The 28,000-nt window shown below is 36.7% G+C and overlaps 1 protein-coding gene across 1 annotated transcript in view; it reads right to left on the bottom strand.

Moving 5' to 3' along the window:
* The window catches only part of NVL (nuclear VCP-like), a 41,053-nt gene extending 14,515 nt beyond the window's left edge, over positions 1–26,538 (bottom strand). Inside the window, exons 1-17 of the mRNA XM_009575264.1 lie at positions 26,462–26,538; positions 25,243–25,295; positions 25,049–25,154; positions 24,106–24,160; positions 23,354–23,620; positions 21,705–21,831; positions 21,338–21,414; positions 20,924–21,058; positions 19,183–19,284; positions 17,133–17,250; positions 16,515–16,659; positions 13,685–13,937; positions 11,135–11,353; positions 10,397–10,501; positions 9,532–9,594; positions 8,027–8,146; positions 6,110–6,209 (exon numbers count right to left, since the gene is read on the bottom strand). Of these exons, the coding sequence (XP_009573559.1) occupies positions 6,110–6,209; positions 8,027–8,146; positions 9,532–9,594; positions 10,397–10,501; positions 11,135–11,353; positions 13,685–13,937; positions 16,515–16,659; positions 17,133–17,250; positions 19,183–19,284; positions 20,924–21,058; positions 21,338–21,414; positions 21,705–21,831; positions 23,354–23,608 (1,819 nt within the window). The 5' untranslated portion in view covers positions 23,609–23,620; positions 24,106–24,160; positions 25,049–25,154; positions 25,243–25,295; positions 26,462–26,538. The remainder of the gene's footprint in view (positions 1–6,109; positions 6,210–8,026; positions 8,147–9,531; positions 9,595–10,396; positions 10,502–11,134; positions 11,354–13,684; positions 13,938–16,514; positions 16,660–17,132; positions 17,251–19,182; positions 19,285–20,923; positions 21,059–21,337; positions 21,415–21,704; positions 21,832–23,353; positions 23,621–24,105; positions 24,161–25,048; positions 25,155–25,242; positions 25,296–26,461) is intronic.
* Between the last annotated feature and the right edge of the window lie 1,462 nt (positions 26,539–28,000).

The following is a 28,000-nucleotide window of genomic DNA, read 5'->3' on the forward strand; positions in this document are numbered from 1 at the left end:
CTCTGTGGATGGAAGTCTTGCCACGTTATTAAGATCAGATGACAAAGTTCGCTCAACAGATCAATTACAAACATCAAAACAAATACCCTCAATAGGGATTGCATTACAACACCACGCACTTGATAACTTCCCCATTCTAGTTTCAAAAGCTCTTTAAAAATATTAAGCTTGATACGGAAAATACTGTTTCCATTTTGCATGCTGAGAACATGGCACTTGCCATGCTATTTGTCCAATGATACACAGCGATCCAGTCTAAAGATGCATTCATCCACTTGTATGTAAATGATTACATTGCCTGCATTCAAAGAGTTACCACAACTCATACTAACTCAATAAGCTGCAGTAATGGTGGTTTACAATGAGAAGACCATATCGAAGTTTAAAACACAGATCTATACTCCCCATCCACCTCCTTATAAGTCAATTCACTTCACTCTGCTGGTTCAGGCCTGGACTTGAAGTTCTTGAAAATTCAAGTCACATAACATAGAAATTAGTATTTACTCATTGGTCAAACTCATTCATTAGATGCACTTCATATCTGTTTAAAGAATTGAATAATGCTCCCCTTTTAGGAATTTCAAAGCATTCCATCCCGATAATTGTAATGTTCTCTCCATATCTATTATCCCGAAACTTATCTAAACAGAAGAAAGTCAACTAATTTTAGACACATTTAACATTTTAATGAAATTATGGTAGTTATCATAGATACCTCTTTCAAGCCTATTATTATCTCTCAAGTTTGAAAGTGAAACATGGTAACACACAACACTTCTTTTCCAAGCAGTTGTCTCACAGACAGAATATACTTCTATTAAGAGAAATATCTAGTTAATAATTTTCTGTCTTGGTTTTCTGATGTAGTCAATGGTGTTGACTATGTCCTTAGAAGACAGTAGTACCATTTTCCAAATAATTTGGCAAAATTGCATAAGAAGACATTTAGAGTACATCCATCCCTTGCTTCGTTTTTAAAGGTTAAAACAGGCACTTGCCTCTAGAGAATTATGTAATACTTCAGTTTGCTACACTGCTCTCCAAACTACTGCAAAATTTTCTCCACTTCATTAAATTCTATTGAAAATACCTTTGCATGCCTCCCTCTAATATGACATTCTATTGTCCTATAATAAAATCTATTAGTCTCACACTCATTTCCAGTTGATTATTTATGTCTTATCTCAACGCTACAGGAGTCAACAGTGTTTACAAAAGTTCAGTGCATACCAGCAACAACGACTATTGTGCTGAGTCCATCGAACTTCTCCTATACTCACTACAGCTTTTAAAATTGTATTTGAAGCACACAAGGTCGAGGTCCTCACATTCGTGACGTTCTGGAACGTAGGCTCAGAAGCCCTAAAAGGTTTTCTGAGACTCCAGATGAACACTGCAGTTAACAACTTTGCTCCTACACAACAAACGAACTCCACTAAAGTTACCATGAAAGATACATAACATTCAAGGGCTGGTGAAACGCAGAAATATAATTTGTGTGAATTAGAACTATGATGAAAGAAATTGTTCCATGCCAAACATATCAGATGTTTTTCTTAGATCTCATCTTGCCTTTAATTCAGCAACATGTATAAACAGGTATAAACATAACAAACAAAAAACCCAAACCAAAACTTTAACTATTGTCAGAGACTTAAGATTATTTTTTTACTGAGTTTCAAAACACGTGGTTCAGGTGAATAGCTCTAGAAAACTACCATAAACTTGCTAAAGAAAAATAGAACTCACTGAAACTAGGACCATGCTCTAAGATAACAGTAGAAGGGGAATTTTGCAAGAATCAATTTTAAAAAGCTAGAGAAAAAGACCATGAATAAAAGCAAAGACATCATCACAATTTACATCAAGCTTACATCACTATCAGTTTGTAGTGTTTCACTGATTTCTTGTCTGTTTCCTCAGGTTACATACAGTTCCTTAGATCCCATGGTAAATGCTGCTGATGCCTTGATCAGCATTTCTCTAAAGAGTTTATAAATGTTCAAAGCCTGGGGAAGTAAGAAAAGAGCAGAAAGCAGCAGTATCCAAATACAGAAACTCACACTGGTAACTAGAAAATTGGGGGAAACTACAGACCTTAGTTAACAGTAGTGCTTGATCATTTTGTAAGTATTTAGTCTTGGATTTGGGGAAGGAAGTAGACTGAAAAAGAATATAATTATTCTGACCCATAAAGTTTCTAACAGAATATGACATTTCTGCCTCTTTTTTTTCCTCTCTCTCTTTCTAATGACATTGAGTGCTTTAAAAGTTTAATCCTCTTCAGACAGAGTTTGTCATTGGTTCTGCATTTAGGTGGAAAGAGATTGAGTTGGGAATACTGCATCCCTGCTAATTTAGCAGTAGTCAAGAAAGACCTACAGAGGACTTTCAAAGTCACTGAGTAAGTGCAAAAAACATTCAAATATCCGGCTTTTAAGGACAGATCAAAGGCTTATTTCAGTACTGCCAGAATAAGAATTACCACTTGCAGACTGTATATGATAAACAAAGGAACCAATCTATTGTGCCTGCCCTTTTGGCAAAATGGGAATTAGAGTGTTCCAAGTCCTTAAAGGCTATTATAAACAAAGAATTTGGCAGTCTTCAGCCATGGGGTATGTAAGATACCACCATTTCACAGTAATACCTTGTCACAGGTGCTAACACTTCACTGGAACAACTGTGCCAGGAACGTAACTTGATGCTAAAATGGTTGAGCCACTGGTACTGCTAGTACTATTATTCTTTATAATAATATTATTTTTATGAGAGAAGACTCTTCTTTTGGCACGATGGTCTCTGAGTCTACAATGCTGACAACATACACTAACAGTCATGAACAGTAACAGCAACCAACCATAAAAGCTACCATGCATGCAACCACTCTAAAAAAAGAAGCATCTTGAAAAGCCATTTTCTCTCCCATTAAATTATACTAACATTGATTAAAAAAGATGAGGTCTCACACTTCACAATACTGGCCCAGTGGAAGATTTCAGGAAGTTCTGCTGGGACACATATATTATTCAGATTTATATTACACAACCCCAGCACCTCTATTCAACATAACTATGACAGAAAAATCTTTCATACAAATGTCAGACTCATAAGCAAAAGAGCTTTTCAGGCACCATAACCTTTTATTGTCTGCAGGAATCATTTAAATATACTAACCAGTATAAGCTATGGTTCTCCTATAGGTCTCTGCTTGGAAATTTCGTTCTTAGGGTGGTAAGAGTGCTTTACTAGCAAAGACTTCACTGTTCTCTGCCTGCAGTGTGCTCCTATTAAGTACCCAGACCATACTAGCAAAATTTAATTTGGTGAACACTGCCTCTTCCTAAGCCCCATAAACAACACAAGAAAAAAATCAATTTCCCCAATTTAACCACAACTTCAGTAAAAGTTGTTCTGATAAAAGCTGCATCAATTGGAAACTGTATTTCTTCACAACTGACAAATGCAGATATTGCAGCAAAAGTTTGTAGTCTAACCTATCCAAAGTACTATTCATCCACACAGCTGATATCCTTCTGAAGCAAGAGATCCATCCTATCCAAACTGCATAGATAATTGCCTCCTCTAGCAAAAGTTGGATGTGCCAAGTTTTGCCGTTCAGAAAAAATTATTTTATCATGTTGGCAAAACAACTCCTTTATCAAGATATAGCTCACTTCCATTTACAGAATTTACAGATACATTTATACCCTTCAATTTGATAGGTTATATTTGTTATCTCTCCTTTGCATTTTCTTTACATTTGGCATTTTTACCTCAAATTCACTTTTTTCATCAATGTCACTTGGCTAGTAATACACCGCTGAGTTCATGCCTTACAAATTTCCCAGCTTCCCTAAATATTAGTTCAACCCTCATTACTCATGAAAGTTTTGTAATTTTAACTATTCCCGGTATAGTAAAATAGTACATCTACTACTGCAGCTGAACAAGGCCACAGTGACTTTTTAAAACTGGGGGGGGGGAAATCCCCAAAACCATTACAGACGTACTTTATACCAACATAATGGTAAAACTGCATCCAGTATAAGGCTTATAAGGGATGGATTAACAATTGCACAGATGTCTATTTCATATATGCAAGAAAATGAGACCCATAAGCAAGTACTGTATCTGTGTAAATCTAAACCCAGCAAAGCTGGGAATTAGGACAAACCTGCCACACACAAGTATTCATATCTTGAAATTAATGTCTGAACAACATTTGCTCTAAACTGGCCCTTGTAAAGCTACTGAACTACTTGCACTCAGCTGCCTCTATGAGAGGAGTCATTAGCTCAGAACAGTGCCACGTACACACACTGGCCCGAAAAGCATTCGCCCCATGTATACCTGTGGTACACCCGAGGTGGTACTGCAGGAAGTCAAGCTGGATGTTTCCTCAACTTCAAAAGCGTTGGAATTCACACCCCAAGCTACCAGTCAGTGATGATGACGAGTTTACTGTCATCGGCAATTAGTTATGAAGCCCTTGAGAAATACTAACAAATAAGGCTGCTTGATACAAATACTTGCACTAGCATAACTAATTTAGTGAGAGATCCCTTTCCTAAGGCAACTTGATGACACTAGTATTAACACCCTTGGTACATCCAACTGTATCTATATATAGATGTGCTACATTGTATAACCTTATTCTCCGTTCTATATTGGATTAGATAGGTCAGAATCATCAAGCTCATGCCAGGAAAATTTACCACGTTAAATCAAAGAATTTCTACAAGCAGATATAGATTTAAGCATCTACTGCTCATACTTCACCATGTAGAAGGCTTGACGGTCTGTCATGGTGCAAAGAATTCAAGAGACAGGAAAATTTTCCTCAAGATCTTTGAATTTTTTGACCATTGGAAAAAACCAAAACCACGTCATATTTGCCTATCTTAGGTGATTTCAGACCAAGTTTTCCTTAATCTTAGGTCCTTAATAGGACCCAAGCAATCTGTCAAGTATTTTAAGTTTCTCATCTTCCAATTTATATCCAAAGTAGCTATGCTACTATTTTTCCCTGTTAAGCCATTTCTCATCAGAATTCTACATCTTGCCCTTACTTAATACATGCATGTGTGAAACAACTAACTGCGTCTTCTTGTTACCAGTAATTTGCCAAATACATGCTCTACGCGCAAAGGTTCTTTCCAAAATGCTAGCACCTACACCAGCATGGTTATACCATATACCATATACCAAGATAGACAAGTAACCCTGTATTTAACTTCAGTTGCAATATTCAGAAAAATGTTCATAACCCAGGAAGTACATCATCTTCATGCCTATGTTTTTTTCTATACTGACACCAAATTCCTTTACTTCTAACTCTCAGGCATCTAGATGGAGTTCAAATTCAGGAAGAGACACGTTTCTTGCTATGTATAAAACACAAGACTTGTCCATAATACAAAAAAGAGAGGCAGAAAGTTGGCTGTAAAACACATGATGTTTGTAAAGTACATGTCAGTGTTTAGCTTATTAACTAAGAAGATGCTGCAGGAATGGCAAAAGCTACCAAAAATTGATGAGCCAGCAAGGGAGCACAGATAGCAGTCAGTATCAAAGCTTCACAGAACATCAGGGAACAACAGAGTAAGTTCAGGCTGAGGAAGCCAAGTGTGGAACATGAAGGCCGGGAAGCAAAAGATAAGCAAATGGAAAAATGATTTAACATCAGACAGATGCCTCAAGGGAAAAACAATTAAAACCAGCAGAAAACTATAAGGTTGCTTTGAATAGAAAATCAATGCAAGCAGCAAAAAATATGTAATTTATGTTTTAGTTCTCTTTTGTTCTTTAATGTTCCAAGCAGATAATCCAGAGAACGATTAAGTCAAAGGTCTTTCAAAGCATTTTACAGCAATGGTATCAGATGCTAATTAAGACACATTTTAAAGATGTTGCTTCATCTCATACTGTCACAAGAATGTGGAACAGACTAATTGATCAGAAATGGTATGGATTTGAGGAGGCATTGTAATTTTAAGTACAGAACAAGGTTAGTTATAGAATTCAAATATGTAAGAACACATGATTTCACTAGAAGAGACCAATGACGCTTGATTTCTCTAGTTTATGATTTTTGGGTCCTTACCTGGCCTGTTTGTGGCAGCCATAATGAAAACCTGCTGACGATTCTCCAGACCATCCATCTCTGTGAGTAACTGGTTAACTACTCGGACACTGGCTCCTGACTTCAAAAGGAGAAATTTGTCAACAAAATTGAGGAAACAGTGGGAATGTGAATATTTCAAAGTAAAAGAAACAAAAGATCTACTAGCTCCCTGCCCTGAAATACTATTCAAAGAAAAAGTTTCTTAATGTAGCTGCATTCTGGATTCCTACTATGATATTCTTAGCTTGTTTCCACCCCAAATTTATGCTACATATACACCCACCACACATTTTAACATGTGGCAAACCCTTTCTTTCCCATTAAAGATGAAGGACTTACTTGAAGAAGTACATATAGATATTTATACTAATCATTCTCCCATCTATCTCAACAAGAACACCCAAAACTACTCAATATTCAGGTTTTTTTTGGGGGAGGGAGGGGTGGAAAGAGTTCTCCAAATATTTAAACCTCTGAAACAACTTTCAGCAGCTGAGCTACTCATAGTTAAATGTTAACTCCATAGTACTGACATGCTATAACCAAACTCAATAGCTTAATCTGAATTTCATTCTAGAGTTGGGGAGACAGAGAGAGGGAGAAAGCACAGGAGCTGGAGAACAAGAGTTCAATTATGCAGTAAAACTGCTTGATGATTTTCAAGGATGTTGTTTTAAATGTTACTGTTTTATTTTAAACATACTAAAATATAAATCCACCTATGAATAATTAGAGTATGTGGTGAAAACGCACATAGGTCTCAAAAAGCCAATGGAAACACCAAATACCCCTGAGTTTCGATTATGAATCCCAAGGGTTGTCACCAGTATTACAGCCCGAGTCAGTCACCAGTCTCCTGCCCAGACAGTACCTCTACATGGTTAAAGGAGGCTGTGAAGAGCAGGGGTGGGCTTCTAGGCACCAAGTTGCTGCCTGCTGCTGCTGCCACAGAAGTGAAATACAGTGAGGCCAAAGCACACTTGCTCCCCCTCCTTGGCTACCAATCTACGCCTACTGCTGTCCCTAGTACTGGACACCTTCTTTTATGGCTCTGTGAGAACCACCACCTCAGGACGTTTAAGAAGTCAAGTCTGAACTTTTCAGCTTAGCTATCTTTCATAGAAGTGAAGTGTGCAAATTCAGAGGACAAGATATGACTCCGAAACAGTTGATGAAACTTCCTGTCTCCTACAGACTGGAACTACAGTCTTTCTGTTAAAGTCGTTGATGGCAATATCTGAACAGTACTGTACTTAACTTGTCTGTTGAAAAAAAAAAATCTTGTCTTTCAGCCATCAACATACATGCACCAGTACGGTATCATAAAACAGATGCACTTCCTCTGCATAAAAACCAGAACAGCTTTCCTTTCAACACACTAACAGTTCGTGCTAAGAAAGCAACCCCCCCAAAAGCAGAAGTTAATTCTAGGTGTAGGTAGTTCCTATTCCAAAACAAAAAATCAAAACAGGGAAAACTTCACAGGTGGAATAGCTCTGAAGTCTAATACATTCCACTTACGCTCCTGCCTCAAATATTTTCATGACCCAGTTCACGCTGTTCAAATCAATACATACTTGATGCGAGCATTACAGTTGCATGCAGGTATCAGGTTTTGGCCATAAATTAAACACATTAAACTGCATTCTTTCCGCTTTTCCTACAGCTCTACACAGCCAAGTTGGTGGATATACACACATTCTCTGGATATTATTTTATACATATACACAGATAGTAAAAACGTATTTTTCCTCCAATATGAGAAAGCTTATCGGGTTGTTTTTCTTGGGAGATACTGAACATAGTACCCTTCCAGTTACTTCTGTTGCTAGCACAATGCCGCAAATGCTGCAACTGAGTTAATTTATTCATGGAGATATTTTAAGATGGACTCACTTCACGGTCAGACCTCCGAGGGCACAAAGCATCGACTTCATCAAAAAATATAACACAAGGGGCTGAATTCCTGGCACGCTGGAATACCTGACGTACAGCACGTTCACTTTCACCAACATACTAAAACAAATGACAAATCACAGTGAAACAATGTAAGACATGAAGATTTTGCTTGGAAAAAAAAAATAATCACTGTTTTAAACACTATTTGACATGCTTTACAAGGGAGAAGTGCAACCTGCTAACCAGTTTACTTCTGATAACAGTCTGTTATCTCTATTTCCTTACTGATCACGATTTACATGGGAACTAGTTGTCACTAACTCACTTTTGACAGTTTGCAGTACATTCAGAGTTTAATAGAATTCCTACTTTCTGGGGAATAAATCTAACTTGCCATCATTCTGCTGATGAGAATTAAAAAATACAGTCTTCATTAAGGACTTTGTTGTTCTTCAACTGTTCATAAACAAACCCAGTAAGCAATTTGAACATGATGAACATCTGAAGTTCATATAGTAGTTGCCTGAAGACTGGGGGTTTGGCGGTAGGGAACTGAAAAGTAAGCCAGAATTTCACTTTGAATGGCAAATTGCAGGGGCGGGGGTTGCCAAGTTGTAAATGCAAACACTTCGTTTTTTTCCAAACAAACATGTTTTGATACAATTTATGTCTTAACGCAGTCTCTGAATCACAGCCAGACATTTTCTCTTTACTCCACAAGGAAGTAGGGCGCCTCATTAACTTAAGAGTTCTATTTCCTGCCTGTATCGTACATAAAAAAAACATTTGGGAAAAGAATAATCAAATCCAGTATTCTGGCTTTAGCTTCCACATTATTGATAAACAGGTAACTGCTATGGTCTTCCGAGATGTGGGCTGCAGCTGCCTTGCTCAGTTCAGCACATTCTCTTAACTCTAAAAGGGACCGAAGTCCAAAGTTATATCACAACACTTCTAAGTCCAGTGCTTCAAAAACTCAGACTACAGCACTTTTATCTGTTAATATTCAAAATCTTTAAAAAACACTGTGATCAACTAAAAAACCACATTGCTTTCCAAGGCTTCAAACTTCCATTAAGAAGCTAAAATGACTGGCAAAACATGTTTTCCGAACTTGAAAGTTGAAAATTTCATTTTGCTTAGTGAAAGCTGCTGATTTGCAGCTACTGATCACTAATTGTTCTCACTGTAGATATGAATTTTTCTTCTTTTTCCTGATCTATATAAAAGCAATGATGCATGTAGTTGGTCATTTAGAAATCCTACTTCAGTCAAGAATGCTCCATCTGCCAGGTAATTTAAACCAAGATACATAGTTAAACTACCCAGATAGCTTTTTTCTTTTCACATGAACAACTTCACTGCTAAAAACTTTAAGCAGAGGTTAAATAACGCAACTTCAGTTGCACCACCATCAGTTGTGTAATTATCAGGAATTTTGCTTGCCCCATGGTTTGGACAGGAATTCCATAAATAACAAAAGCACAATGATCAATGCATACCATATTTAGCAGTTCAGGACCTTTCACAGATATGAAGTTCAGTCCAGACTCATTTGCCACGGCCTGTCAAAAAAGGAAAGACAGATGTATATATAAACCACACATTTTTCGTATTTTCTTCGGTTCTGTCCATGGAGCAATAAACAAAATTAAGGGAAGGAGCATAATTATCAACTGTTTGTAAAATACAGAAAACAGTACAAAGTATAATTATATGCAATTAAGAGTGGGAGGGGGGCAGGGAATTTAGCAAGGTGTTCTCTCTCTTTAATAAGTTCCAGATTCACACACCCCCCCCTCCCCCATATTAGCTGAAGAATTCTCAATAATTAGTGGGAGTTAAAAAGATATTCAACTACATAAAAACATCTGAAGACAAAGATGAGTGACAATCTGGAAACTTGAATATTATCTGCATTTACATGTGGAGGCCATAAGAACTGAAATGGTCGAGGAGAAGGAAAACAGAAGTATTTTTGCTAAGGTAAATATAATAAATAAAAATACATAAATATAATAGACCGTAGGCTACTTTCAAATATATAATTTAGTTACAGTGAAATATTCCATAGAAGCGGTTATCTAATAGAGTTTCTTCCTATCTTTGCTACTTTCTTCTTAACCAACTTCATTCCTTCAAGTTTTGCAGTAATTCCCTCTCAATTCAAGCAAAATTGTAACGTTACGACAAGAAAATCAAATAACTTTAGCACAGAGGCCCAAATTTAATCTTCTGATGAGAACTGGTGCAAAAGCCCAACTTCTAGTTGTTTGGTATCCTCTTCCAGACTCAGTCATTCCTACAAAAACATCCACTTCAAGAAGATTCTCCAGTATTTTTAAACATGTTTAGAAAATGTATTACCTTAGCTAACAGTGTTTTGCCACACCCCGGAGGCCCTGCAAGCAGGACACCAGCTGGAGTAGTCAGGCCCAGAGCTTTAAACTGCTCTGGGTTTCGCACAGGTGCCTATAAAATAAATTATCATAGTCATCTGTGACAAAAAAATAACATTACGCTTTTCATTTCAGTTACAATTGGATGAAAAATCATTCATAATCATTCTTTATTCCAATTCTTTATAGGCTAAAAGAATAAACAGTTGATCAGCATCTTACTATCTTGCACTGATAAGTACCCTAAAATGGGAGAAGTATCATTCAGAGGCAAAGATTTTATTTACCTAAGTTCTCATCTTAAGGCGTTAGTGTTAAGTATCCCTCTGACTGGCAGCAAGACTGCTAACCCTCCAGCTAAGTAGTCTCCAATTCTTTGTGTGGCAGTTGTGTAACTAAGGTTATTGGTACAAAACTTTTAGAGTACTAAAGATTCAGCAATAATGAACATACTGAAAACTGAAAGCATGAATACAGTACGTGAAACGTTAAATACATGCACCAGACTAGTAACAAATTTGAAAACAAATTACAGAAGTGTGACTACTTTAAATGAAGATGTTCCAAAATTTCTAGTTTGTAGCATCTTAGAACTCATGGGCAGCACATTATACCTTAAATAAATATTAAAAAACAAACAAGCAGAGTTTTATTTCCTGCATAGGGTCAATTGCCAAAAATCTTTGAAAGTAAGATTAAGACATACCAATATTGCCATAGTCAGCTCTTCCCGAACATCCTCCAGGGCTCCGATATCTGCCCATGTCACATCAGGAATTGTGACAAAGCCTTCTCTCTTGGCAGAGGGTTGCACTGATGACAGTGCAACAATAAAATCATTCATCTCAATGCACAGCTTCTGCAGCTGCTCCTCAGGCAAGGGGTCTTGCTTTTTCAGCAAGTCCAAAAGTCTCTGCAATTCATCCTTAGGGTATACAGAAAGGGAGAGAAAAAGATTATGCACCGGATTAGATTTTAAGAACCATTTTTTCAGGGCTTTTTCAAAGCAATACTTTCTTCAGCTGTAGTATTAATTACTATAAAACAAATTATTATGTACAATACACATAAAATATGTAAAATAACATTAAAAATTAACATTAATGATAAAAATGTACATAGTGCCTTCCTGGAACATTTAACACTTGTGAAAGCGTTGAGCTGACAGACTACAATCTTGATTTAGATACTACAGAAACAGAGCTAGCACATGTATTTTTGTCTTCAAATTCTTCCTACTGTTTCTCCCACACTGATTAGGAGAAAGTTCTTTCCATGCTGAAATTTCCAATATATGTATTAATTATGTTTTTAGTAAGAAATTGCTCTGAAGAGAAAGTGAACAACTCTGCTGAACAGCACAATTTCAACAATTTGCGGAGTATTCTGAAACATATAAACGTTTAAATCTCTTAACACACACTTTTTAACATAATCTGATTTCAAGTCATCAACTCATTTCCTCAGGCTGATCAGACCTGGTTTTGTAACCAGGCCCTGAGAAAGTCTGAGCAAACAGAATAGAGATACAGGGTAATGCTTTTCAACACTGTCCCATCTTGCAGACTACAGCGCCCCAGGCAGGTACGTTCCAATTTCCCCAAATAGTTCCTTATCGGGGAAACTGAGAAAATACTTGATCAAAGAACTTTATACCTTCACAACATAAATACATCCCAGTTCTAATATGGAAAGGCAGTATCAAAGCAAATTGAGACTGTACCACAAGTAAAACTATACCAGGATTTTCATTATAAGATAGAGGGAGGAAAAAAAAAAATGTAAAAACTCTGTTAAAGTTTCCACAATTTTCCTACAGCAGTACATGGGAAAAGTATCACTTCCTATTTATTGCAACTACGATAGCTCTACAACTGATGACAAAGAAATAATTTATAGTGCCTGATATTCCTTTTAAGCCCTCCCTCCTCTTCTTAACAGAACCATTAGGAGAAACTCTGAAATAGCCTAGACCACTGGGCTTGTTTACTTGAATTGTGTGAATGATTTTTAAAGGTTTTGTATGTTTATTTTCCCATTATAAACATAATATTACGGTTTTAATGACAATACCCTGTACTGGACTATGTCAACCTCCTGCCAGCTATCAAAATATGGCTCTGTTAGGATTAGACTTCCTCATCCTCAATAACCCCTTTGATCACGGTGATGTTGATAAAAGCTGCAACTACCTGCCCCTCCCCGCTTTCTTTTGGCTACATCAGGCCCCAGGAAACACTGAGAGGTACGCAGTATGATCATGTTACTCTAATACAAAGACTTACTACAGCTTTTTACACTGTTTTTTGTTAATTACAATAAGAGTTTTCTTTGACAGTCCTTCTAAAACCAGAATCTGAGTACAATGTGGATTTAAAACCACTTTGTTTTACTTCTCCAGACAAATCTTTAGGAAGCCTCCACATAATGAAGGCACATACACACTCCAAATTTTGAGAAGTAGGGCCAAGAATTTCTATATAACAACGTTCTGGTTCACTGACCACAGCATGTTACTTGGGCCACAGAATAATTCTGACACTGGAAATGCTATTTTCTGCAACAGAATTCCAGCTGTACTGCACATTAACAGGTACTTTCTCTGCAGCTCAAATCACATTGCTAACCCAACTTTTCTACTGGATAGATATCTCTTCCTCAAACTTGCTATACGTACTAGATACCACATGCAATTTACCCCAAGTAATCTCATAGCTGGAGGGAAAATGTAGACTGCATAAATACTTCTAGAGTTTGGCTAACTGTAACTATACCAGGTCAGGGAAGAGCCCCAGGCATCATAACAGATATTTCACTGAGGGCACAACAAACAGCTTGGTAAAAACTCAGTGCAAGTCTGATATTTTTACAATTCTCTTACAGTTGATACACTTCTGAAGAGAGATATAGATGCTATTTTAACCTCTGGTCTGCTAGAAAACAAGACAGCACAACACAAACAACAACAACAGCGAAAAACCCAAGGAAAAAAAAAACCACACCTTGCATAAAATACTAACACAATTTTTAGAAGGTGGGGGTTTGGGAGTCACTTATTTAGACCCATTATATGGGTCATTAGGAATTAACCTTCTGGCTTAGGAGCTGATATTTCTAAATCTAAATTTAATATTATGTTGGCCATAGATGTTTAAGGATTTATGAGCAATGACTTTCACAACTATAAAATGGCTCAATTCTTAAGATATTAGAGGCACATGCTTCAAGGAACAAATACCTTATGAGGAAGTTCTACTTGTTTGGTATCCTCTTCCACCAGGATGCCTGTTCCTATTCTCATGCTTTCTTCAGCTGTGTTTCCTCCAGCATGTATGTGTTTCCTTTTCTGCTTTTCAGATTTTGTGAGGACCCTGTTCACTGTGCACATAGCTGCCTCACGACAAAGTGCCATGAGATCAGCACCTACATAACCTGGAGTCAGCCGTGCTAAATGATGAAATTCAAAGGATTCCGGGAGTTTAAGTTTTCGACACAAAGTCCGAAGAATTCTGATCAAGTAGGGAGAAAAAGAACAACAAAATAAAGATGAAGCTGTGGCTTTTTTTATTTTCGTGTGAAAACGAACAGCATTGATTCCAGTCCACATGAACTGAAGTAGTACAGTGGGAAGAGTTTTCACTCAACTAGGAAGAAACCAACACTGAAACCCACAAAACAATGCTATGTATTTCCTTTCAGTTCTTAAACGAAAACCAACAGCATCAACCAGGCAATGTCTATCAGTGGGTAAAAGCTAGTTTTGGTGAATCTACATATTATAGATTCTTTAAACCTTAGTTTATGATTCAAAATTGACAGAGTAGATCTCAGAGTGTACCACAGAGATGCACACAAGTTATGCATTAAGATATTTAACCTTGTATTCCTAACAACCTCAGTCTGCATTGTCCGTTCTATCCCACTTCTATTTATTTATTGAAGAACATCCACAACAAATTATTCTGCAAGGAGCAAATGAAATCAGACTGTGTGAGGAGCTCTGTCTTTTAATCTTCAGTATCTTTCCCCTACCATTGTCAACAGAATATAACTGCAGATATTTCGTGCGTCCCCAGTAAAATTTCCAACAGGCACACACAGCTTACGTGTACACTGCGTGTTACCTCATCCTCATTCAAAAGCTAAAGTTACACCTACCTATGCAGTTCCATCACTAATACAAACAGCTCTACGTAACTGACAGTGAAGTGCTATGCTTCACACTTTATTTTTTTAATGGGAGTTTTCACTCTGTATCAAGGCTGAAGCTTTAAGAACCTTCTTCAAGGTCCACCAAGGCTTCCAGCTGTTCTTCTAAGCCAAGGACAACTGAAAACTACATGAATAGTCAAAAAAAAGACAAAAGCCAATGTCATCGCACAAATACTGGCGCTGAAGAACTCTGAGCAGAGGGATCAAATCAACTCGTTTAAAACGGCAAAACATCACTTTATTGGGAAAATATTTTTAAAAGGCAGCACAAACCAAAGAAGTGAAGATCATTAATATACTTTCTAGTTCCAATGAAAACTAGTTGAAATTATTTCCAGATCAAGTAACGTAATTAAAGAAAAGTTACGAAAAGAACAAGTTATTAATCTATTCAAAACTCTGAAATTATAATACGTTTCATCTGTTTGCCTCCCTCACTAACAAGTTCCATCATCTCTCATTTAAATCTTTATTAGCGATATTAGCTTGATTCTCAAGAATTTTTCAACCTGTCTGACAACAGCTGTAGCTAATCAAGTGACTCAAAGTGTAAAAAGTTAAGAACTGTAAATGGCTCATTCCGAATTTGTGTCCTACATATATTATTTTCCTTCACGTGCTTCATACATGCACAAGAAAACATTGCCAGTAAAGCAAGATCTCCAGGTACATACACCTCATCATCCCACTCCAACCCCCTAAGGCTGTAGAACCACAGCTAAGCAGTTCAAATCATGCCTTCAGCAAGACTGATTTAGTATGTGGTAAATCAGCACACTATAAGGACTTCTGTTTCTATATGACCCTTTTATTTAAAAAAAAGGAACAAAACCCCCCAACAAAAACCACTCCAAAACCAAACCAAAACAGAAAAGCGGGGGGGAGGGGGTAACTTAAAAAAGAAAATAAAATCAACAGTTCCTGTAAGCCCATACCTCCAGGAACACAATACAAACAATTGTACAAAACAATAATATGAACGAATGTGACTACACTCTAACTTGTGAACAATCTCCACACACTACGACGGCTTTCCCATTCACGACTCTTATCCTTTGAAAAAGTGCTGTTTCTGGGAATATCATATTTTTAATGTGAACCTAAGAAATGTCATAGAACCAGAACTCTCATCAGTCAACTCTTTAGTTGTACCTCTAACAACTTGCATGCTTTCCCACAACGAAGAGGAACATAATTACTACAGGGCTGTAGATCTGCAGGAAGAAGGGGAAAAAAAAAAAAGTGGAGGCATGGCCGGAAGGGGTTCGGGGGATGGTGGAATAATGGCCAGTAGTGCTGACAAGACAAAGTGAGCAATGCTGCAGGCAGAAAAGTTTGCTTTTTCAACCTAGAAATCAGGTTAGTTGAGCTAGAAAGAACTTATCCTTTAACCTTTCTTTCCTTCCTGCAACAAGATAAGCCACAGCTGTTTTCACACTTCCCTTCCTGTGTTTTCTGCTGTTGTGGAAATGAGTAGCAGTTCCTTTTTAATTAAAAAAGCAAAAAATTTTTTTTTTTAATCTAGTCTGATGGTCATGGATCTTTGGTGTAAAAAGGGCCAGTTACACAAAACAGGATGACTGCAGCTCAGCTTAATGCCTGGACTGGTATATTTCCATGAGGAATGGAATGCAAGAATCTTGGCCTGTTGCTTAAGGTATGTGCTTCAGAGGACTAACAAACAGGCTACCGAGACAAAGAGTAAATGCACACTTAATGTCTTCTGCACTTTCCAGTATGTGCTGATCCATAGGTACAGGCACAAATAGGACTAAACACAATAAAGTACTATTCCTTAATTTGTATGTTAACTTACACATTATTTCCTTATTTATTAATTAATCAAAAAGAAGCTTAAACTTTGGAACACATACTTTTCTCTTGCCGCTTCATCTGGGATCCCTAAACAAATTTCTCGATCAAATCTCCCAGCTCGCCTCAGTGCGGGGTCCAATGAGTCAGGTCTGTTAGTTGCTCCGATAACAAGGACCTGGGTAGTGGCAGCCACGTTATTCAAGTCTAAAGGAAGGAAGGAAGGAAGTTAGTACTCACACTTACCATCTCAACTTTGTTCTGATATCTATGTGACTGCTTCTGCAGCACACAATAATACTCAGAACAGCAGAGATAAACTAACCAACAGTCATACTAAACTGCTGTTCATCCTTGTTTCTACTACCTAGAATTTGCATTTTGCACAGTCAAGCAAAAATAAGCATTTCAAATGACATTTGATACATTGTCTCATTATATCTGTTTATACAACAGACAGGCTTATATAATGCTGTACAAACCACCGTGAAAATAATGTAGTAACAGCCCCACAAATTTATTAGAATCTTCCCACCACCCCCCAGGTAAACTGTGCCAAAATATGAAAAATTATTACCACTATCTCCACTAAAGTAACCATGAGTCACTACTGAAGGAAAGCAGACAGTGAGCCTGTTAATTAGAAAGTTTAGCTTAGTACAGATGTTCCTGAAACTGACCATCCATACAAGTCAGGAACTGAGCAACAATTCTCCGCTCCATGTCCTTTGATGCAACTTCTCTTTTTGGGGTGATTGCATCAATCTCGTCAATGAAAAGGATACACGGTGCACTGGACTAGGAACAAGAAATATTAATAATTACAAAATTACACTGACATAGTGTATTACAAGAGAGAAAGAAATTTTTCAGATTTTCTGTTCTATAATTATTTCTGTAAGTCTGCTGCACAATTAACCTGTCCTGGAACAATTCTGTTGTTCTTATTGCCTATCTGGAGAGCTGCCAGACTATGAAACTGTGCTGAGCTGAACCTATGAAATAATTAAGGTATGACATTCAAAATGTCTCTATATATTGTTTAAAATTTAAGTGCACCTCTGTGTTTCTTTATGTTTTCCATAAATATTTCATTGTGACTGCTTACTTGGTTAAGTCCAAAAAAAGAAAATCAGACAAGAAAGGTCTGGGTTTTTCCGTTTGTTTGTTTTGTTAGTGACATTAGAGCTGTGGAATTTCAAGAGCTAGTATTACTGACACACATAATGAAATAAAAAGAGCAGTAGGTGGTCATGAAAAATGATCTGCCAACTTCAAGATTACTATAGAGCCTGACCATGTTCAAACAGTAAAAATGAGCAATGAGCAACTCCTACAAGTGTTCTAAAATTCTGTGTACATCACGTTCATAAAAAGCCAACACAAATATAGAATAATAATTAGTGTAACTAATAGAAGAGAATAGTGTTTAACTGACATAAGATTATTAATACCCTCAAAAAGCACTAGCAGTGCAAACGAATACTTAAGAAAAACACTAGAATCATCTTCAGAAAGAGTCCCATATAAAAAAAATAGTATTTTAAACCCCAAGCATTCTGTGTTACCAGGTAGCAACTGCGCCATCTAGTTGTCACTCACTTTTCCTCTACTTGATAGAGGAAAAAAATGCAACTAAGCTGTAAAGATTCCACAGTACGTGCACAAGGTACAGTGGAACTAAGTCTTTTTTTATCCCCTGCACAAAAATTGGTACAAAAACTAAGTGGAAGCCACTTAAGTGAATGTGAGGGACTATAAGAAAGGCAACAGACTTTTATTTTTAAACAGATTTTATACAATACATTTTTTCAAAAATAATTTTTATAGCAACCTTCCCTCAATCACTCTACATACAAAAGATATGTAATGTCTGAAAACTCTGTACAATCATTTATTTAATTTTATTCTAAACATCTTAACAGGGCTTTCTAAAAATTAAAATGTCATATGAACCGGAAACATAATAATCTAAGAGCTTCACAATCACTCCTTTTGCCCTGTTTAGCATCCTTTTATACAGGAACGTACTCTAAGCACCTATATAGTTGTGGGCGAGAGTAGAAGAACGGAATAAAGTTGGAAAACCAGAACGTTCCCAGACATCGGGAGCAGAAAACTGTCCTCATGAAATAAAACATTAGCCACATGCTAAAAAAAGAAAAATCTGCATTTGTTTAAATTAAAATTATCTCAACCTGTCTGGTTCTCTTTCCTTCTTACTAAGTCTGAAATTTGCACCAAAGCAAGACTTCAACTGTAACTTGACTCCTGCTTTTACGATATTTGTCCCAAATTTCTTACTTTATACCTAAAATTCCAAAGTCTTAAGCCCCTCGCATTCACTCGAATTCCATGCCATACAAAAACAGCAAAAAAACCCCCTTGTAACAAAAAAGCACGGTAAACTGCTCTTACATCTTTTCTATTTTTATAAATCAAGCCAAGCAGCTCCAAATAGGTAAATAATTTATGTTGCTCCCTTTACACTGATACGATGAACTATCTTTTGTCAAGATTTCAGAATAGTAATCTTTGTGTTCTATAACAGCATGACACTTAGTACAATGGAATTCTGGCCACAGAAGGAGAGACACTATGACTTGTGTGCAGCAGTATAAAGATTCACTCACTAATATTCACTCAAATTCAAAACACAGCAACAAAGTATGAATCTTTACAAAGGGAAGGACAAACAATTCACAGTGTTATTTCCAGTGAGCGTCTCACCACAGCCTGCTCAAACAATTCTCTCAGTTTCTGCTCAGATTCCCCTGACACTCCAGACACCACCTCCGTTGCTGCCACTCTCAGCATCGGGAGCTCAAGCTCCTGAAAGAGACAAGGAATACTGCGTGATACATCCAGAGGTTAGAAATTTTGGCTGTCCTAGAGGACAAATATTTTCCAATATGACATCTTTTACACCCAAAGATTATGTAATCAAGACTAAATCTTAAAGAGTTTTTTAAAAAATGAGTAGCATCCTCCAATTTAAAATGTGTCTGAGCCATTTGGCCAAGTGAACAGAAATGGATACAAAAATCAGGTTTCCCTAATTCAGTTCGAGAACAACTGCACTGTCAAATAGCTTTGCACCTTGGTCCCCAACCCAATCCTTTACGACATATATATTTCAGTTCATGCTTAGGCTCCCTTCTTGAGAAAATTGTCTATTTCCATCTGTAACAAAGCATTGCTTAGCAGTGTGGAAGAGACCCCACCAGATGTGGTTCCCTTAGTCTTGCTCCAGAAATATCTAAGCAGGACTGTACAATAAGATACTTGTAAAGCTCACACTCAAGGTTTTCTGCTATTAAAATAAATTAATAAAATTGTAACTTTGATAGCCTGTAGCAGAGTAATGCTACAGGTAGTTGCAGCCTATTTCAAGCTCTTTGAACTACATATAAAAAAAAAAAAAAAAAAATCATAATTTATACAAATCACAGCCACCAGAGGCACTACCTGGGGCTTGAAGGAGATAATTTGCCTTAAATAGCACTATTGAAAATCTCTTATTTAAGAAAAAATATTTAAGAAGTAGTCATTAAATTTATCTCATCTCTGCAAATTTTTCACTTGTGTCATGTTTCTTTCCCCAAATTTAGTAACCTTCCAGGATACAAATACGCACTGCAGTATTAAATATCACAGATTCATCGAATGGGTACCTTTTTACAGTAAGGCATTAAAAAGAAAAAACCCAAATCTTTTTAATTAAAACAGTTGAAACATAATGTCAGAAGGAATAAGCATAAGCATCAGTATTTTCTTTCAAAGATAAAATCTGCACTATGAAAGTTCATAATTTACATACATCTAAATTTAAGGTTATAAACTGTGACATTTAAGGAACAACTGTATTAAAGAAAAATAAATGTCCATGGTTATCACTGAATAGCCCTAAATAGCCCCTAGATTTATATCCAAACCAGGCACATAGCAGTACAGCACCCTCACCACACACCAAACTATTAACACCAATAACGTCATTGCTCTGAAATCATTTAGTTTGACACAGGCCAGGCAACATCCAGTTTTGGAATTCAGAAATCACTGTTTAATGGATGCCACCCAATAGAATCAATGTAATGCCTCATAAAAGATGGTAAGATTGAGTGCAGACTTAAAACAAAACACTATGGTAAATTTAACCAAAAGTATCTTCCATTTATAGCCTTCTATACCCATGCCTATATTGCTGTCCTGGGAATGCCTCAAAATAATTAAGTCAAACATAAAACCTTGTCACTATGTCCCCTCTTCATACATGAGGTTCTATCAAGTACAGATTCAGATGGAATTTAAACAAAGGAAGTGAAGGTGAGTATGTTTTAGACTAAGATAGGAAGGAGAGAAGAGATAAAAAAGAGGAAAATATCTACTCTATCATGAAGGAGGATTATTTTTTTTCCTCTCTAAATACAATTCAGAAAAAGAAGAAACTGTAAATTTAAAGCTATCTCACCCCAGCAATTGCCTGAGCAAGTAGTGTCTTTCCACATCCTGGTGGTCCATGTAAAAGAAAACCGCGAGGTGGAACCACACCTAAGTGGTTATAGACTTCGGGATGACGGACATGAATGAGCATCTGGCATATTTCCTGTTAAGAACGAGAGACATCCATTTAAATTGCAGAAATTAGTATTATAGATTGCTAATATTATAGACAGGCCAAAATAAAGCAAGTTCTTTTTATTAATGTAATTTCAGTGACTGCTTTCAGAAAGATTAATCAAAGGAAAAAACCCAAAACTTTGTTGCTGTTGGTATAAGCAGCTATTTTCCATGTAGATGAATTCTGCCAGATTTCTTCTTTGTCATTTTTTATGCGACATTTTATTCAGTGCATTCTGCATCCCACAAATAAATTTTAACTAACCTTTAAAGTTTCATCATTGCCTCCTACATCCTCAAACTTCACTGAAGGATGGTAAAGCTCTGGTCTCTTACTTCTAACTGTTAAGGAGGAAAAGTCAGGCAAATTTAGACATGGCATAATAGTAGTTGCTAACACCGAGCAAGAAAGTACTCAGCCTACACAATTAGCTAAGTACATGGAGTAGTATTATTTTTCGGTAGTAGACACAGGACTGGAATATTTTTTGAGTACAACATTAAGGCTAAATTTCTTAACAAAAAGCTCAAGGTCACTTCTGTACACCTCAGAAAACACTTCTCTGGTAAGGCATTCCATGGTCAAATACCATCTCTTTGTTTGGAGCAGCACGCCAAAAATAACTTCTCACCTTTCTCTTTAAGTAAGATGGAATCAATTTCTCCATCTACATCTGGAAATTCTTCTTTTTTCCTTTTTGCTCTCTTACCCTTTGTCTTCTTTCTTTCACTCTCCAAGACAGAGAATTCTGTTGATTTCTAGGGCATAAAACCAGACTCAAATATACAAAACCTTCCAAGTCAGTGAATTTCTGCAAATACTTAAAAGAACAGAATGTGTATGTGTCTATGATGCTTAACTTGCACACATCATATGAATAAAGACAAGCAAGGCTTGTCACTGAATTTAACCCCTTCTTTTTGTAGAAAATCTTTTTTTCTTTTTACTTAGGATTTGGCTTTTTTTTTTTTTAAAAGGGTTAATTACACCAGTCACTTTTTCACTAAAAGCACATACTTATAAGCAAAAAAACCCCAAACAAACCCCCAAAACCACTAACCAAAATCAGACACCAGTTATTTGCATACCACAGAGCAATCCACTTTGGGGATGAATAAAACTATATCAACATATTTACTCCAATGGAAACAAATTTTTATTACTAGTAAGTCATGAGTGGCTGTAAGAAAATATTCAGTGCTGACACAAGTTAACTGCATGGAAGAAAAGGACTAATACAGGAGAAATTAAAAAAAAAAAAAGAGATTCAATGAAAGTTAGGTTTTTTGTTGTTTTTTTTTGTTAGAATACAGTATTGCAAACATTACAAGTTGAAGATCTCCCTTTTATTCAATTTCTTTACATAAGAGGATGCAGTACTACTAGGATAAAGGCATTATTTGTCAAATGTGCCTATTCAGTAAGCATTTTGCGTAATCAGAAAGGTAGATGTAAATGTGGTTCGTCCTTCACGTAAAAAAGAGCATCCTGCCAAAATGTCTGGTCAGCCAAACAACATAAATGTTATCTCCCATGCATAAATGGAAAATTTTCAATAGCTGAACAAAGTTGTTTTTTTCTAAATAAGAAAAAAAGTTGGGGGGGTCACAAAGTGGGCAATATGTCTGGATGGGGAGTAGGACCTATTTTTAACTGCTTTATAAATCAATGCAATTTCCTTTCAACTTCCCCAACTCTTGTCCATCTAAAAAACTTCAGCTTTCCCCAGGCTCACTAAGACTTAACCCCTGGCTAAGGGAGACTACATGCTATGGCTACAGCAAGCCACATGCTTCCTGACTAGTTAGGCTGGTCACTGGCAAACGGAATAAATACCAGCTAAGTTCCACTTATCTTTCTCTCAGTATGGGCAGTAATCTGGGTCTCCCTAATACTGAGCACTACATTTTCCTCAAAAAATGTGGAGGAAATTCATAATTTTGTGACTTTTTACGCCCCATACAAACATGCTTGAAATGGGCCAGAAGGTTCAAAAATCACTTCTGACGCAGCAGAAAAATGAGCTAAGCCCTTCTTCAGAAACCAAGCTAAAAACAAATACTCCACTGGGCTTAAGCCAATCTTTCCCTTCTATTTAACATGTTCACTATCTTTAAACACAGCATGCGTGTTTGTGACAAAAATGATACGTTTTAAAAATCCAGAAAGACAGACAGTCCTTTTGGCCTTAGTATCACCCTTCAAAAGCCTGTCAAATCACACAGGAAATTATATTCATACTTGCTACTTAAATCACATTGAGTTTGTAAAACATAATACCTCAGAAATCAGTTTCTTCTCATCTCCTTCTCCATCCTCAGAAAGGTCAATGAAAAAGCGTTTTTCACACGGAGTTTTATCAATGAACCAGCCCGCTTCAGAGATGCGCGTTTCAACTCTTGTTCCTGGTGAGAGGGTGCGTGTCTGAGGAGGTGTTCGCACAGGAGGGGGGGTTTCCATTGGGTCATCTTTTGGAGTGGTTGGTACAGAATCGGGATTTCCTTTCTTGTATAAGCTCAGCAGGGAACTGTTCATATGATTTGTAGACTGCAGATTAATGTATTTTAAAAGAAAAGATACAAGTTATAATTTGGATTATTTATATTAAGAGACCAATGAAAACTTTCATTAACCTCAGTTAGCATCCTCGCTGGAGAAAGTAGTCCTGCATCTTCCAACCCACTCCTCTGCAAATCAAATGACTGCATACAAAACTACACCTTCTGGCTGAAGAGGCAACAGCCTTTGCCAGTAAAAGTCAGATGTGTCAGTTCCTTCAATCATTTCATTTGATAGCCAAGTCTTTTGGGCCCCTAGTGTGCTTTCCTTCAAAGTGAGTCCCCACAACAGGTTCTTCCTTTTTCTTCAGAAAATAGCTTCCTTTTAGCTCTATAGATTCTCAGTTGGAACTGCCAACTCCAGCTACACCTCATGTTCATCTCCACTTTTAAACTCTACAAGTGCATTACAATTTCGTAACACAGAATCATGTGTTATGCAAATACAAACAATCACAATAAAATACAACTTACTAGATCTTCTGGATAATCATCATAATCAGAGACATCTGTGGCACTTCCTGCAGTCCTTTACATGCAAGGAAGAAAAAAAAAATTAAAGTACCAGAGCAGAACTGCAGGTGAGACACCCACAAAAATGAACAAATGCAATTTCCACAACACAGTTCCCCACAACCATGATATGTAGCCTAAGACTGGAGAAAAACTCCTGACCAGCACGCTCTAAATTTACTACTATGAAGAGTTAAAAAATGCATCATTTCCAAGGATGAGTTGGATCAACTTGGCAACCTGGCTGAAAGACAGTCTTAAAAAAAAGTGATGTCAAATCAATCTGATTCAGTTCACCAATAGATCACACAATCACCAATGCTGGCACAAGGGAAGTGGTAGCAAATCACTGCTGAACTAGACTAGTCCTTTGGATTACAATGTCCTAATTGCTCATGAGACCCTTAACATCTATCACAGGTTAGAGAAACCAGAATGGTCCATGAGACTATGCACAGGGTTAAAAGTTAGGAAATCTTAATTCCAATCTCATAGCCAGTAGTGATTTACTCTGAATAGCCTGTCTTGTAGTCTTATCTCTCGGATTTAGCTAATATCTCTCACACCCAAGAAAGATTAAGAAAAAACAAAACAAAGGAACTGAATCACATGAGGATTGGGACCTTATGTGGAAAACTATCAAGGAAGCCCCAAGGATATCTACTAATTCAGGGCTGTATGTTCCCTATAACAAAGAAATCATGATTGGCTCTAGTATCTGCTTGTCTTCAGTGAAAAAAGTGCTTCTATCAACTACAGGTAACTTCTGATGAAGACAAGCCTAAGGGAAATCAAGGATCTATCTGTAACCTTGAAACTACCAAGATTTAATAACATGAAGACAGAAAGCTTTAAAGAAATGATAATACTAATGGCATTCTTAAAGTAATCCAATAATAAAAACTCTTATTACGCATTTTTCTCTTGTTGTCTTGCTCTTTTTGCCACATGTTCAGCTTCTAAAACTGCTAAATCTTCGCATTCTTTTTCATTACTGATTATTCCAAACACTGAAAGAAAAAGTTCAAACATGATGAGAAAACAGCCAAAGCATAATCAAAGAATTTGGCATCTTGGACATAATACTAACAGAATTACCTTTTTCAACTTGTATTCTAAAAGCATTTCTTTTTCTTCGTCCATATTCTGCACTGAAAAAACCAAAATAAACAGGTTACACCAACTGCTTTGTTCCGCAACATATTGTCATTCTCAGTGGAAAAAATACATTGTAAATTGATACCTAAGCTTCTACACTAGTTCTTATTAAAAACCAACTACGTGAAAACGTGATTGTTTTTTCTTAAGCCTGGAATAGCTCAATCACTGGAATGAAACAAAACCACTAAACTATACTGGTCTCTAAAGGGAAGTTTAGTGAAAATTGTCAAGGTCCTCTTTAACTGTAGATATAGAGAAGCAGCAAGGTACAAATGAGCACACTGGATTCTATTTCACAACACTACCGATTTTTTAATTTTAATTCAAACAAGAACATATGAACACAGGACTACGGTCTAGAAACGACAGTCTAGCAAGGAGTAACTGTGCTGTCACTATGAGAAAATCTCATTCAATGAGCATCCTTAATTGCAAACAAAAATCATCAACCTTTTACCTTCACTTACTGAGGGTATATTTTATTTATTTGCTTTTATACAATAGCTGACAGAGGAAAAACAAAACAAAAACCCAAGACCTGCAAGCAGCCTAAGCAAGGGGTTTGGCTCCCCTTCTACAAGGCACAAATAAATAGAACATGCAAGCATAAATGAATACACTTCTCTACCTTCATTAACTCCCGCACCCACCAATGATCTGCTGAAACACAACCTTGCTCCCCACCCAGAAAAACGTAATAGCCTAAAAATAATTAGGCAGGACTGACTGTCCTGTTTAGCAACTGAGCAAGATTTAGTGTCTCACTGAATCCCGTATCTCCCCCATCTGCCTGCACTGAAGTGTTATTTTCCCCTCATATTTTAAGTTCACTGGGGCAAAGACCAACATGTAATGCATCTGTAGCTGTTTAATTTAAAAAAAAAAAAAAAAAAAGATATGAGTTTCTAAACCCAAACTGCAACGAGATCTTGGAATGTCAATGCATTAATAAAATATGAGTTACTAGACATATCAGCAGAAGAAAACACTGGAGTGGAAATGATCTTACTGTTTCAATCAACCTCAACAACTGGTAATGAAGTTAACACAAAGAAAAATAAAATTTTGATTAAAAATACACAAGTGCAAAATAACAAGATAATTGTTATATTCCATATTTTGAATGTGGAATGTAAGAATACAAATCTTAGCTCACCTGTAGGTTTTCTGCAAATCAGATGCTAGAATTCCAATGTCAACGTACTGGCCACATTTACTACTTGCAAGATACTGAAATGAAGAATTTTAAGCAGGGAATAAAATCTTTGTCAATCACTTCACCAGAACAGCTAGATCAAATATACCTATTTCAAACTCTACTCTTCTTAGATGTCAAAGTGAAAATCAGAAACAGCTTTGAATTGCCTTGGACAGTTAGACAGTATTTCCCAATGAAGTGGGAAATGCTTATCAAGACACAGATAACTAGCTAGCTATGTTTCCTGGGGAAAAGCAGCATACTGTATTTTGGTGCTTCGGTGACTTCTGCTGCTGCAACTCCATTGTTTTTATTTTGTAAGAAAGATTACTTTGTAACCCACACACCATCTTATTGTCAATCCTTCTAAAGTTCTTGGTTTCTCTCAGTTAGCCTCCTTTTGTTTTAGATCTTCTACCTTAAAAATGAAACAATCTACATCAATCAGTATGGATACTGTCATAATAAGAACTTCGCAAGATGTTTCAAAGAATACTATAGAAAAATATATAAATGAAAGCGAATTCTATCAAGCCTTTTTTTTTCTCACAGCAGCTGATCCACTGCATTTTCAAACCACAATTACGAAAGCGTGAGAAAACGTACTAGATTTCAGGTACAACTGTACTCCATTTGCTTTCTTCCCCCACTCTCCAAATTAGGCGTGAGAGGGAGTTTCAATACTGTAATGGTGGATTCCTTCTTAACAAAAAGAAAAAGGATAGAAAATCTCCCTAAAAGATATGGTATCACAAATGTCACAGCAAGGAGAATTTCAAAATCTCATTTAAATTAATACTTCTATTTAAAACAATCAAATTGCTTAAAATTGAATACAGAATTATTTTTTAAAATGATGTTACACTACACATCACCCATAGGCAGGTACTGACCTGCAGAAAGTATCAAGCCTACCATAAATCCAGCTGGTTCTTTCATTTCAGAATAGTCAAGACATAGTAACTGTGATTTTGTACAGGAAAATAAGCAAGCTCTCTCAAGCAGCAGCTCACATTTTAAGGAGTTAGAAGCGGAGTACACTTATACACTGACAGAAAAATGGTGTTTAATTTGCAAAGTCACCATAAATATTCATAAAATAGAACACAGGACTATGCCACCTGAAGGAATCACTGTTCTCTTCAGATGTGTATTATGGAAGTTATCACATTTTTTCCCTTTCTTCACTCATTTAATATAATCGACGTACATGTTTCCAAATACTTCCAATTTGCCTATATCTACCCAGAGTGGGTTTTTTTTTTTTGACTGTTCATTTCAAACTTGAAATAGCAGCCAGCTTCAGGATCAGAACTACTGAAGACGATGAAAGAAAGTAACAAAACAAACAAAAACAGAATAAAACAAACAAAAAGACCTTTTTAAAGGTCTTTTAAAAGCCTTTTTAAAGCCCAGAGAGACAAGGCGGGGTTTCGGCGCTGGCTGCCGTTCCCTCCCGCACCTGAACAGGCCGCATGCTCAAGGCCCCTGTCAGCG

The sequence above is a fragment of the Fulmarus glacialis genome, unplaced genomic scaffold (genome assembly GCF_000690835.1).
Source record: "Fulmarus glacialis isolate BGI_N327 unplaced genomic scaffold, ASM69083v1 scaffold7713, whole genome shotgun sequence".
Taxonomy (NCBI): Eukaryota; Metazoa; Chordata; class Aves; order Procellariiformes; family Procellariidae; genus Fulmarus; species Fulmarus glacialis.